Below are 12,780 nucleotides of genomic sequence, written 5' to 3' on the forward strand. Positions count from 1 at the left end.
TTTATGCTATTGTCGACTAGTTATATTTTTAGTTTTTATTTTACTTTCTGCTGACATGCGAAGAGTAAGTGTGGGATAACCTTTTGCACGCACTCAGAGGGTAAAAGCATGGATTTTTACTGTTAGGAAAGAATTTGGAGCTGCCGGTTTGCTATAGATCTATGACATGCTGGATGTATAGGCTACAATGTCACAGTGAAATTTCAAATGCTAAATTTTGCTTGAGAAGGTTTATGCCTTCCTTAAATCGTATAATTTCTAGGCATTCTTGTACCTGTGGTCAGTGTGTTTATACACTGTAACACTGTAGCCACGGCCAGTGCATGTGGTCGTGATCAGTACGGTGTATTTTTGCCTGCGTTAATTAGTTACAGCGTGGCAGCTCTCTATTTCAGCCTTGTAGGCTTGGTATGTAAATGGAATGACGTGCTACCTATTCTGTGCTTGGCAAATAGTTGTTCGGTCTATACTACGTACGACTGGGAGCTTCCGATCGTTAACTCTTAAGACACTCAAACGTACGCGCAATCTCGTGGCAACTTTCATAACGACACCCACCGAACAATTCTTCCGAGAACAGGTTCTGATACCATTCCCGGTGTTCTAAATACAGGGCTATCCGTTTGTCCGCCTACTTGTCCATTCCCAGGGACAATTAGATCTGTCCGGGCTAAGGCTTGTCCGCAGGACAACCAGCTTTTTATAGCAATTTTTAATAATTTTCTACCATCGCTGGCCGCTGCTGGCAAACCGAGTTACATAGTATAACATGGCTGGCCGGAGTGCACCCGACATTAACATACTAGCTATAACATTATGTGAAGTTATATAAAAAACGTTACGCCTTGCTAGGGGTTAGAAGACCATCAGACAATGTCAGACATCTGTATAGACAATTCAGTCGCACAGCCTCGTCCGGCCAGCGCTACCGCCTCGAGAAGAGAGAAATCGGAGGAGAAGGAGAGAGAGCGCGAGCGGAAGAGAGTGAGAGAGAGAGAGAGCGCGAGAGAGAGGAGAGAGAGAGAGAGAGCACGTGCGAGAGAGAGAGCGCGAGAGAGAGGAACGGGGGGGGGCAGAGAGGAAGAGAGAGTGATAGAGTGATAGGGAGAGAGAGAGAGCGCGCGAAAGAGTGAGAGAGAAAGACAAAGACAAAGAAAGAGAGAGACAACGAGGGAGAGTGAGTGTGAGCGAGCGAGAGAGAGACGGGGAGAGAGAGCGAGTATGATCGAGTGAGAGAGCGCGAATGGAAGAGAGAGCAGGAGCGAGAGAGCGAAAGAGAGACAATGAGGGAGAGCGAACGTGGCAACAGGAGGGTGCTCTTCATTCGTTTGCCAGCAAGTTTAGCATCAGAACACCTGCTGTCAGGTGAGCGCTGTCGCTCTGCGGCACTTGTTTAGATTTAATTTATTTAATTTGAATTTTTTAGCCTTCTAGATGTTATTGTCCACAAACCAGATGTTGTTTGTGATAGCTCTGACCAAACGCTGCAATGACAGTGGGAGACCCCTAACGATCTACATATAGAAATTCCAATATGGTATTTTTTATTTCATACATGTAAACATACATACAATGACACAGACTTGAATTTTACCTTATGTTTGACAACTTTTTTTGCCTTGGCAAACCAGATATTACTAACCACATATAAGTATAATAGGATCCCTACCAGGTCTATCTATATGTGTAAAGCTGTTCACAAAAGCAATGGTTCTTTTTATTTAAAGCAGACAGTTCTCGGTGACGAAATGTTTTGATTTAAGTCCTTGCGAAAGTCACTTGTGATCCTGTTTTCACAACGTTTTTTTAAACAAATTTCTAGTCCTGAGCAAGGACTAGTGTGGTAACAACATTAAAATTGTGCCATTCCAGATAGGGAAACATTAACATTTGTTAACAATACTTTTATAAGATTAAACAAGCTAACAGCTGTTATTAAAAATGCTCACAGGTAAGACAGCTAAACAAGAATTATCCACTTTAAATTGCGGTTCTAATAAGCATGATCAAATAGAATATACATTTTCATTGATGAACTGGTGTGAAATAAAATGTGCATAATTTCACACACACTTCACCATACAAGAGTGCACAAGCATGTGACACAATTCATACTAAATCAAACCTCAATAATCTATAATAAAAGGAAGCTTCACTATTAATATTGTCACATGCTCTATAAGTACAGCTGTTGTATGCATTCCATTTAAAATGGAAATGCAACATGCTTTAGAAGATAAATTGGTTTTAAGACAATTAACAAATCACTCAGTTCAAATTAACTGCAGAAACTGAAGGAAATCATTGCTCTAATTACTTTCGTTTTTTATTGCATATGGACGCGTCTTTTCCTGTGTATTCTTATGCACAGAATCATTTGCTATTGTCCAGTGATCATAATTTGCCAGGGTAATACTTAATTGTTAATGTCTAATCTTATTGTACAACTGTGTGGTGTTTTTCAGAAACCCTTTCCTTGGCTCTATCGCCCTCCACAACCAGATAATTGTGAATATATCATGTAATACAATGGGAACAGACATTACTAGCTAGTACGTATATTCTAGAGATAGTAGATAAATATAGAGTGTACGAACATTCACAGCTTCTACAACAATTGTTACAATGACGATACAATTGAGACCCGACTACAATAACACTGTTGCTATCGTTCAAGAAAAATTCACTGATAGGCTACAGATGTACGGCGTGGCTAGGCCTCCGTGTGACACTTTCAGAAGTACTTGGTTTGGTTCAGTGCGTTCATGGCATGGGAGTCATCACCTGTCATTCGACTCCAGTCTGTCTGCCCGACGATGAAGCCAAGGTCACGCTGCCTCTGCTGGGCTTTCCTCTCCTCGATATCTGCCCAGCGCACCTGCATTACGATTTAATAACATCAGTGTGGTAAAAGAAGAAAGCAGGGACATAAACTGCACGTAAATCACATACATCAATCCACGCAACAATCACAAACAATCAATCAATCACATCAATCGCATCAATTGCATCAATCACATCAATCGCATCAATTAATGCACATGCACCTATGAATCTTTATCTATGTGGGCTGATGTCCCTCTACAATCCATATCTATATCGGTTGCTGGTTGATGAGTGTTCACATGCACCCATATCGAAGTTGGTGATTAAACGTCGCAGTCAATAAACATCGTTTTTGTGGCTGGTTAAATACTCTGTCAACGGTCAACAAGCTGAGTTGCTCTGTCAACTCACCTGTATGAGTTATATCTACGTCACCAGTGTGGCAGCGCAATACGCACGATCGCGATCTGTATTTAGCGACAGAAAATACTGTATACACTGTATATTTCGCAGTGGTTTAATTTTCGCGAACGCGTCCCCGACCGCGAAAATAATGACATGCCAATGATTCATACCGAATAATTCATATTTCACCGACCGCGAAATTAACCACTCGAGAAATTGTCTGTCAAGTCTGAATTCGCGAAAATATCTGTACGCGAAAAATATGGCGTATATAGTACAGGAAGCTGTCACCAGCTACACTGGGCTTACCCTCTTCTGGCCGGGCTGCGACTCACGACACTCGTAATCATCAGGAAGCTGCAGGAACTCATCCAGAGTTGGCTTCCTGTGCTTGTGTGCGGCTATCAACCCGTCAAGTCGATCTGCAAAACAGGTCGTCGAATAACATGCGTTAGATGAGAGCGGGCGAAGGCACAGCGAGAACGTCAAAATGATGATTTATTCATTTCGATTTCCATTGTACATGAGAGTGGTGAACACCAAAGAGCTCCAGCATCCGTCGGCCATTTAAATCGAAATCATGGTACGTGATCTGACCTCGATTGAAGCGTCTGGGAAAATGATGCACGACTTCTCGCACTCGGTTTAGAACGAAATCATTTATTGCTGCGGATATGTACGGCTACAAAACGCACTCCAGTTGTCATCAAATGTAGGCGCGTTAATCCAACATATAGGATTTAGAAGAAGATATGAACCAAAACCATATATAAAAACAGAAGTCCAAGTACGGAACTACAACCACCTAACTTTATTAAAACACGGTATAGGAAAATATTACAGTAAATGCAATTTGGAAGTTTCATGATTGAAATCTGCATCGGTTCATCCAGGACTTGGAGACGACGGTCGTTTGCTGATTTACTGATGTTGATAACGACTCCACAGTAAATGAACTTGAATTTATCATGAACGAAAATGGCTTTTCATTCATAATTGACTTTTTTTAGAGATAGTTGTGGAAAGGTACTAGCAGCGAATATAACTGACTGCATACTGCACCAGTATGTAGTTCATGGGTATATATACTGCACCTTTGTTGACACTACGCATTTTATCCTTTCTTATTGCTTTAAAAACACCACAAATGCACGCTCCGCAGCCTATGCGTTGTATTGTCTTCCTCTCTGATTTCTCCAGGATATTCATCTTGGTTCATTTTGCACCACGTCCAGGCCCGTAGGCAGGTTTTTTACGGGAGGGTGCGATCCAACGAGTATACGGACTTGACGAGCGCCTGAAGTGCCAGTCTCTAGGGGGGTTCAGGGGCATGCCCCCCGGGGAGATTTTGAAAATTAGTTTGTCTGAGACTGCATTTCGCGCGTTTTGAAGGCAGTATGATATGAAAAAGGCAGCCAAAAGCAAACATCAAAACCCCAAACGCTAATTTCTCCAATTCTTTAACTTCAAAATGGATTTTTTTGGCAAACAGACTCCGTCGCCGGCTGCTAATCAAACATGGAATATTTTTTCTTTGCTTATTTATTTCATTTTTACTACACAATCAGCGAATTAGAACACAAACAATGCTATTATTTTTTTTATTAATTCAGTTTCTTTTAAATCGTTGGACCACGAAAAAGTGGACCTCCACAGCCTGGGGGGGGGGCGCACCCATCGCACCCCCTTTCTCTAGGGGCCTGACGTCCATCCATTTCTCACTACGTTCTTATGCATCTCACACTCTCTATCTACTAGTGAATAATATCAGAAATGAATCAAGGAATTTCTGTATTCATTGCTGATGTTATATAATAACCGTATAACTCACACTTCACCTATCCCATACTTCACTTCTAAAGCAGAGGCACCGAGAACAGTCATCAGTTCAGACACTCTTTGTATATCTACACACTACCTGGGTTTCACAATTTAACTGGATGTATAACCAACTATATAAACTAAAGACATACAGATATGCACTGAAACATGTACACGCGCAACTGCAAATTTGTAGGGAAACACGTCTGCACGCATACACACACTTCTACACAGAACACACACACGCCTACAGTTATCACTCTCCCTCACACATGAAATGAAATTCTCACTTTTCCACATGCATGTATGCCTGTACTCACACATACATGATACACACAGACACACGGGCGCACTCAGTCGCGGACGTATGTACCACACAAATCTGAACACTCACATGCACATACACACGTACTCGCGCACGCACGCACATGCGCGGGCACACAAATCTGCCATGTTGTCATGTTTTTATGAAATGCAGTTATCTCACCATATCCCCACTCCATGTTGTTTCGTATGACAATCAAGCATTGCATCCAGAGAGACATGATACAAGATTGCGTGGCACAGCTTTGCTGTTGATCCTGAGTGCTTCGCGTGGATGACAGTTCCGCAGGATATGAAGGTTCAAGTATGAAGCGCTGTCCGCAGTGGAGACGTGCGCCAAATTCGAGGCCCGGCGCACGTCTCCACAGCGGTCAGCGGATGGTCTGTAGTTTTAGAAGATAACAATGAAGACTTTGTTCTAAATAAGAACTATCCGCGACTAAATAAGAGCAATATACAGACCTTTGAATTTCTTGACTAGTCAGTCAAAGGGCTTGTTGGGAGTCCATTATGCAGAGCTTCCAATTGAAATGCCCCATGAAATTGTCAAGTGGAATTGTGTTTTTCGGAACCCCAAAGAAAATGTCTCCCTCTTACATACACCCCTTCCCTCATCAATCACGCATTCAGGCGTAAACAATAACAGAGATGAAATAGTGTCGAGTTTGTGGCTCTTGACGCACGTGCATTGACGTACAAGACTGTTGAAAGCACAGGCACTTGGAACGTCTCAATAAAAATAAATATTCACACAATTTTTCACAATGATCGACTGCTTGTGTGCAAAATAGGTGAACGTATGTGAAACATATATGGTTAGTACTTACTGTGACATATCCGTGACTAACTGACACCACTAAATTGGTAAAATGTTCCATGCACCTTAAGAAATTCTGAGAAATTCTGAGGTTATCATCGCAGAACTCCCGAACACCGCCCATCCTAACGTCACAAAGCTATATGTAAACAAACACGCGTGTTGCGAGGTGCCTGCCTCCGATATCCATTTCGAGGCCCGCTAAGCCAAGCATAAAGCGCGCGGGCAATCTGTCACACACACAGCTACGTTCATTGGCTAAAACAAACGAGTAGCGCGGTTAGGGATTTCCGGAATTATTTAATTTTAAGAAAAACTTCAATGTTCAATGAATGACGTACTCGTTCACTTCCGAAAGCGAGTAAAAATGCTGAATTTTTCCAGTTCGATGCGAAATGCATCGGCCGGGCATTTCATTATTTACAAAAAGTAAACAGGCTGGCGGTAGTAGGTACAGTAACTGATCACGTCGGTGACGTCTGGTCACGTCGGTGATTCATGCCCATCAACGAAGAAGGCGGGGCTTATTCTGATTACGGAGATGCGAAAATGCGACAGAAGGACGTAGCGCAGTGCGCTAAACAGCGTGTTATTTTCATATTTGTGGCAAACTCTATCGTAGGAAACAGTTCTAGCGTAGCAGAATGCCCTAGTTCCTGAGATCGGCGATTTGGTGGTCCAATGAGTCACCATCTTTAAAAATATCAAAGACTGGTGCGGCGTAGACTGTGATTGGAAGACACAAAGTGTCAATCCTCGGCGCACCTTGTCATCATGGCCGCATCACGTCCAGGCACCAAACCAAGCGCACGTCGCCCGGGGATCAATCTTGAGACACCGTGATGGCAGAAATATGCTGCCTGTTACTGCAGCCACCAACATCCAATTCGTGTTACCACAATTTGGGCTCAACACTGATTAGTCTAACCTAATAACTATTCACTTGTAAGTCAGCAGCTGCATTAGATCGATTTGGAGAGGACATTGCAAACCACTCTAGTAAACATTGCTAATGAAATGCATCAACAGCAATTTTTAATGACACAACACTGAAACTAATGGGTCAGTATACGATATAATAGACTTTAGAATAGGTCCAAGTTGGTATTACAATAAAAATTATGCATCAATGCACAAACTTTTTTTCAAGTGAATAGCCAGCCTATAATGAAATAAAATGTAAAATGTACATGACTATGTTTAAGAACTCACCAAGGTTGCTCTCGTCCATTGTTTCCCATCGGGATTTCTGGATGAAGCCCTGGGAACGATGTAATAAAGCCTGCTCATGAGTACAAGTCTCTGAAAAAACCTTGTAACGTCGGATTGTAACAACAAACAACACATAAACGAAATACTGAGATGCCAAACGCATTTACGATCAATAGCCCGGTATAGCCTCTGCCAGCCTGTATCCCCGCTACTGGCTACTGACCCCCACTATTTATACCTATGCACAATACACCTAACCCTCCCAGTACAGAATCTGCTTAACATATATTGTGACATGAACTAACGTTGCCACTCAATCTGAACACCTAAGGATGAAATAATGTACATTACTTACCTTCTTTAAATATGTTACCAGCCATTGTAAAATTCTGATGATAAAGAATTTTCCAAGGTATTTAATTATACAGTGGGATAGGTGGGGCATACATCAGAAGAGATCGTGGAACTAGCCTTCTATGAGAAAATGTGCCTAGGAGATGGCAGACGAAATGCCAGGGTAAATGGGCTGAGAGAGCTGCAGATCCTTCCATGCAGACTTTTTTATCATTACCAGACGTGTCCGGGAAAAAAGATATATTGCAGCATGAACATGGTTCGTGCATACATCTATCCACACCTAGCACTAAATCTATTAGAAATACACGATTTCCTATAGACAGGAGTGAATAAAAACAAATTTTTTTTCATTCACTTCTGCTATGTATAGTAGAAATCGATACATCGACTGACTGTGAAAATATGAATAGCAGCCAATACGTGGTGGGCCGATTCAGGTGAAGTTCTATTGAAAGCCAGGCTAATAAGCCAGTTCGTAGTTAGCCAAGGGGTTGTGTGACGTCACAGGTCACCGAGTCATTTGTGACAAAAATCGATGAAATCTCGATTGAGGCGTGCGCTCTCGGTTCAGTAGGTATACATGTATTCTGCGTACGTGTACACGCACGCATGTGTACGTCTACATACACGCACGAACGTGTAGCGTGCAATATTGCGCCGGGAACTCTACCCCATTGTAAGCTAATTACAAGAGCCGCAGAGCGTCTGGGCTCATCTGAGGTCTGTTGCTACGGTCATAAATGTAACATTTAAGTCGTGCGTAGTGACACCTTTGTTGGGCGCAGATATGCAGATACGCAGTTGCGTACACATCATTTCAGCAACCTTCTGCATTCTGCATACCTCCCAAATCCCATTGGTTGATACAAATCGCGTGCCTGAAACTCCTGTTTTATGGTGCATTGTGACCCTAACCCTAACCCTATTAAAAAAAATAAAAAATTAATTGTTGTAAAAATTATTTGTTGTTATTAAATTGTTGTAAATAAATCATGTCAATATTTGCGTTAATTGGAAAAAAATAGTTAAATGGATAAAGATAGAAAAATACAGAAAACAGGTAAATAATAAAAAATCAGATAGGATTCGATGCAACGGCCTTTGAGCCGTGACGCAGTGCTGTACGCGTTCGGCTATCCAGGCTTATTGGGTTTCTAGATTATGGATGTGCCATGAATATGACAACACCGTGACGTCATTGAGGCAGTTCAGGATTCCATGTTTAACCCTCCTCTTGAGGGTCAAAATGTTATCAGACACTTACTCTTCGCACATCAGTGGAAAGCACATTTCATGGTCCTTTCAATAAAGTGATAAAAATATCAGGTCAGCGCTGAAACAAACAAGTTTTTCACTCTGTCCATTAGGCCATGTCCTCAGAAAATGTCTGATATCTGACCTTTCCCTTACTGCTCTTTGACCTGTGACCTCCAATTTCGCACTGGTGATGGGGTGGGTTTCCTGCCCATCACACTATATACACCGAATATTAAGAGCATAGGTCGAGCTGTTAAGATTTGTGCCGCAATTCCGTATTTTCTCCTATACCTTAAGTTAAGGGGGAAATATTCCCCCTCCGTTTACACATCTTGACCTTTGACCCTTGAGTCATTGACCCTCCCAAATTTCATCCAGAGGCTTTACGACCCCCCCCGACGTCCAAAAGTGACGCGTGACGTCGAAGGTTAAGATTGTGCCCAACGTTTGAGGACGCACGCAACGCATAGCACGATCACATTCTACAGCTGCATAACTACGTCAGATGACTAAAACAAGTGCCCTGAGTGCGACAGGCTCATCTTGGTGTCCTGGTATCTGGCTGATAAATTCCATCTTGTACGTTCAGCACAGGTATGGGCTCTTAATAAAGGCAAAAGCAGTTCAGATCTTTGTTAACAGTCCAACAATCAATGTTTAACCGCTCCCTTGAGGGTCAAAAGGTTATCCAGACACTACTACTCTCGCATGTCAGCGGAAAGGCAAAAAATGAGGTCACCGCTGAAACAAAAAAGTTTTCAATGCTGCTCCGTCAGACCATGTCTCAGAAAATGTCTAAAATCTGCCTGTGCCCATTGACCTTGACCTGGACCGTCCACATTCGGCACAGTGATGCTTTTAGATTTGTGCCGACTGTTGACGGACCAGGACGGACGGACAATCACGCGATATCGTATCAAGCTTGGCACCTGACTACTCAGATAGCTAAACACCAGCTGTTAGGGAGTAGCTATATACGCTACAAAAGGCGGCTAGAATTAACCTTGGCCAGTGCAACACGTACCGACCCGGTGTTGCGAAAGGCTGCTCATAACCAACCAAAAGTGTAACAACAAGGAAATAATTTGTACGAAAGCTTTACGGATCCCAATCACCTATGCATAATTGCGACTGTTGCACCGTCCTGTCGCCGAACAAAAAGAGGCCAGAAGACACATGCACCAAGAAAAATAGGTCGCATACCCAATGTCGTCAGAGAATTCTACTAGGCACGATCCCGTCACGAGCAGCCACTAGTGACCTGCCCTGCTTTACTGTTATCTGAGTGAGTTGCAAATAAAGACCTTCATGTACCCGATCGATAGAGTCGCTTTGTTACGTCTACAACCATCGCACGCTCAACGTCTAACGCATCACGATTTCCTGAAAGATACCTCTCATCTCTCCCTCTTCCGTCTCTCCCGTCCTTCACCACCTTCGCCTCAGTTCACACCTTCGCCAATTGTGTAACACCGCGCCATCGTTACACACAACGGCACGCGGCACACACACATTCGCACGCACGCACAACAACGCACGCATGCACGCTTACGCACACGCACGTCTACGGGCACACGCACGCACGGCCTTACGTGCACAACGCAACGCGACGCACGTTTGCACCTTACGTCAACGCCGTCACAGCACACGCGACCAACGCACATCACGCACCTACTGTGCACACCAACCGCTACGGCACATGTACGCACCACCTGACGCCTAGTGCACAGCGCACGCACAACCAGACGACACATGAGCACTACAGACGACACATAATCATGCTATGCAGGAGAGAAATAGGGAGGAGTGTACATCATAAACACAGGTAAAGTCGTCATTTTACCTGACCTATAATACCTACGATTTACTACGCGTAACCTCATCAACTTGAAGCTTCAAGATCACGACACAGTACATCGCCAATTCATCGTGCAATGTTTCCATCGTAGACACCGTCGCAAACCCGGAGATACAGCCCTAAAACAACGACACGAATCTCATTCTTGCTCATCAATCCACCAGCCGCCTATTAAGTTCAAACAAAACAGGCAGCTACGCTAACTCGCCTATTTGCTACCTGAGGCTTTTAGCATGGCTCGCTGAGATTAGGCATCAACACTCGCGAGATAACCTTTGACCCGCTACACAGCACACAAGCCACCTTTTGTACATAGCTGGCATGCTCCACGCACGCACTCCAACCGCAGATTACCTCGTCGATGTTCCGTCGACCTCCAACTCCCGCGACGAACAACGCCAAGTCATCAGCATCCGAAAGCAAACACAGCGACTGCGCGCAGCTTGCTTGCTTTCTAATATAGGCGCGCAATTGGGGCTTCGATGATGGCCAAGAGAAGAAATCGTGTCGTAATTTTAGGCTGTATCTCCAGGATGCGGTGCTACGAGGAAACGATTTCGCACGATATTGCGAATGTACTCTTCCGATTGGCAGCTCAAGTTGATATTACAGCGTAGTAAATCGTAGGTATTATAAGGCTAGTAAATGACGAATTTCCCTTGTTTATTGATGTCACACTCCTCCCTATTATCTACTCCTGATGCGTATGTGTACTGTACGGTCGAAATACGAAATATTTTGTCACAAATGACCTGACCCGAAAGAATTCGTGGCTAAGTTCGCGCAGACTGTAACTACGAACTGGCTTATTCTTTAGAAGACTTTGAACCCTACGTATGACAATCTTTCTATATAGTTACATATTTTATTATTTCTTATTTATTTCTGCAAATCGTGCTATGATTCGTTGGAACCTACATAACCCACGAACACACTAACTAATATACAGAAAGGCCACTAAACTTGCCCACACACACGCTGTTTTACTCACACATAACCTTGATGCTACTCTGGAAATACTACAAAACCATATAACTAGGCTACTTATTTTAAGAGAACCCAGATATTAATTCTGTAACTATTACTAAACACAAACGCTGGCGTTTGAGAGGATTGAGCAAATAGTAGAGGTAAAGGAGTTGAGAAGCTTAATAAGGGGGAGACAGTAGGGTGGGAGAAAGTGAAAGGGGTGAAAGTAGATGAGGTATAATATTGGAGGTAAAGAAAAGGGAGAAGGTCAAGCAGCTATGTAAGATGGAGAAGGTATATGGTGCGGTGGAGGAAGGGGATAACTTACACTTAACGTAGAGAGGGGAAGAAGGCGAAGAAGGTGATGGATGAGAAGAAAGTGGAGTTAGTAGAGGATAATGAAATGTAGAAGGAGAAAGAGGTAGCGGAGGAAGTAGAGAATTACGGAACACAAAATCATTATGTCGTAATCTATAGGTGACATAGGGTATAGGTAGTAATATTATAATTATCTGATTTGTCATCCCTTGCATGTACATTGGGACCTCCCTACGAAACATCTGTTCACATGATGGTTGGCAGTGACAGGAATAGTTGGTTGGACAATCAGACGCATCCACTTTGGGTTTCGTCTAAGCCCAGTAATAATTATACATGGTAGTTGGGCAGGCATATAGACATACTCACGTTAAAAATAATCTAAGCCCAGTAACAATTATACATGGTAGTTGGGCAGGCATATAGACATACTCACGTTAAAAATAATCTAAGCCCAGTAACAATTATACATGGTAGTTGGGCAGGCATATAGACATACTCACGCTAAAAATAATCTAAGCCCAGTAACAATTATACATGGTAGTTGGGCAGGCATATAGACATACTCACGCTAAAAATAATCTAAGCCCAGTAACAATTATACATGGTAGTTGGG

At 43.0% G+C, this 12,780-nt stretch overlaps 1 protein-coding gene across 4 annotated transcripts in view; it reads right to left on the reverse strand.

The window, feature by feature from the left end:
- Positions 1-1,519: 1,519 nt before the first annotated feature.
- LOC106818108 (YLP motif-containing protein 1-like) overlaps positions 1,520-12,780 on the reverse strand; it is a 30,378-nt gene continuing 19,117 nt past the window's right edge. For 3 of the 4 annotated variants that reach the window (XM_014822830.1, XM_014822829.1, XM_014822828.1), the window contains 3 exons: positions 7,406-7,454; positions 3,541-3,653; positions 1,520-2,878 (listed from right to left, as the gene is read on the reverse strand). In XM_014822830.1, the coding sequence (XP_014678316.1) occupies positions 2,735-2,878; positions 3,541-3,653; positions 7,406-7,454 (306 nt within the window). In that variant the 3' untranslated portion in view covers positions 1,520-2,734. Of the gene's footprint in view, positions 2,879-3,540; positions 3,654-7,405; positions 7,455-12,780 lie in introns of those variants that run through there. The other variant, XM_014822831.1, reaches the window with a different exon arrangement.

Source organism: Priapulus caudatus, unplaced genomic scaffold (assembly GCF_000485595.1).
Source record: "Priapulus caudatus unplaced genomic scaffold, Priapulus_caudatus-5.0.1 Scaffold2029, whole genome shotgun sequence".
Classification (NCBI taxonomy): domain Eukaryota; kingdom Metazoa; phylum Priapulida; class Priapulimorpha; order Priapulimorphida; family Priapulidae; genus Priapulus; species Priapulus caudatus.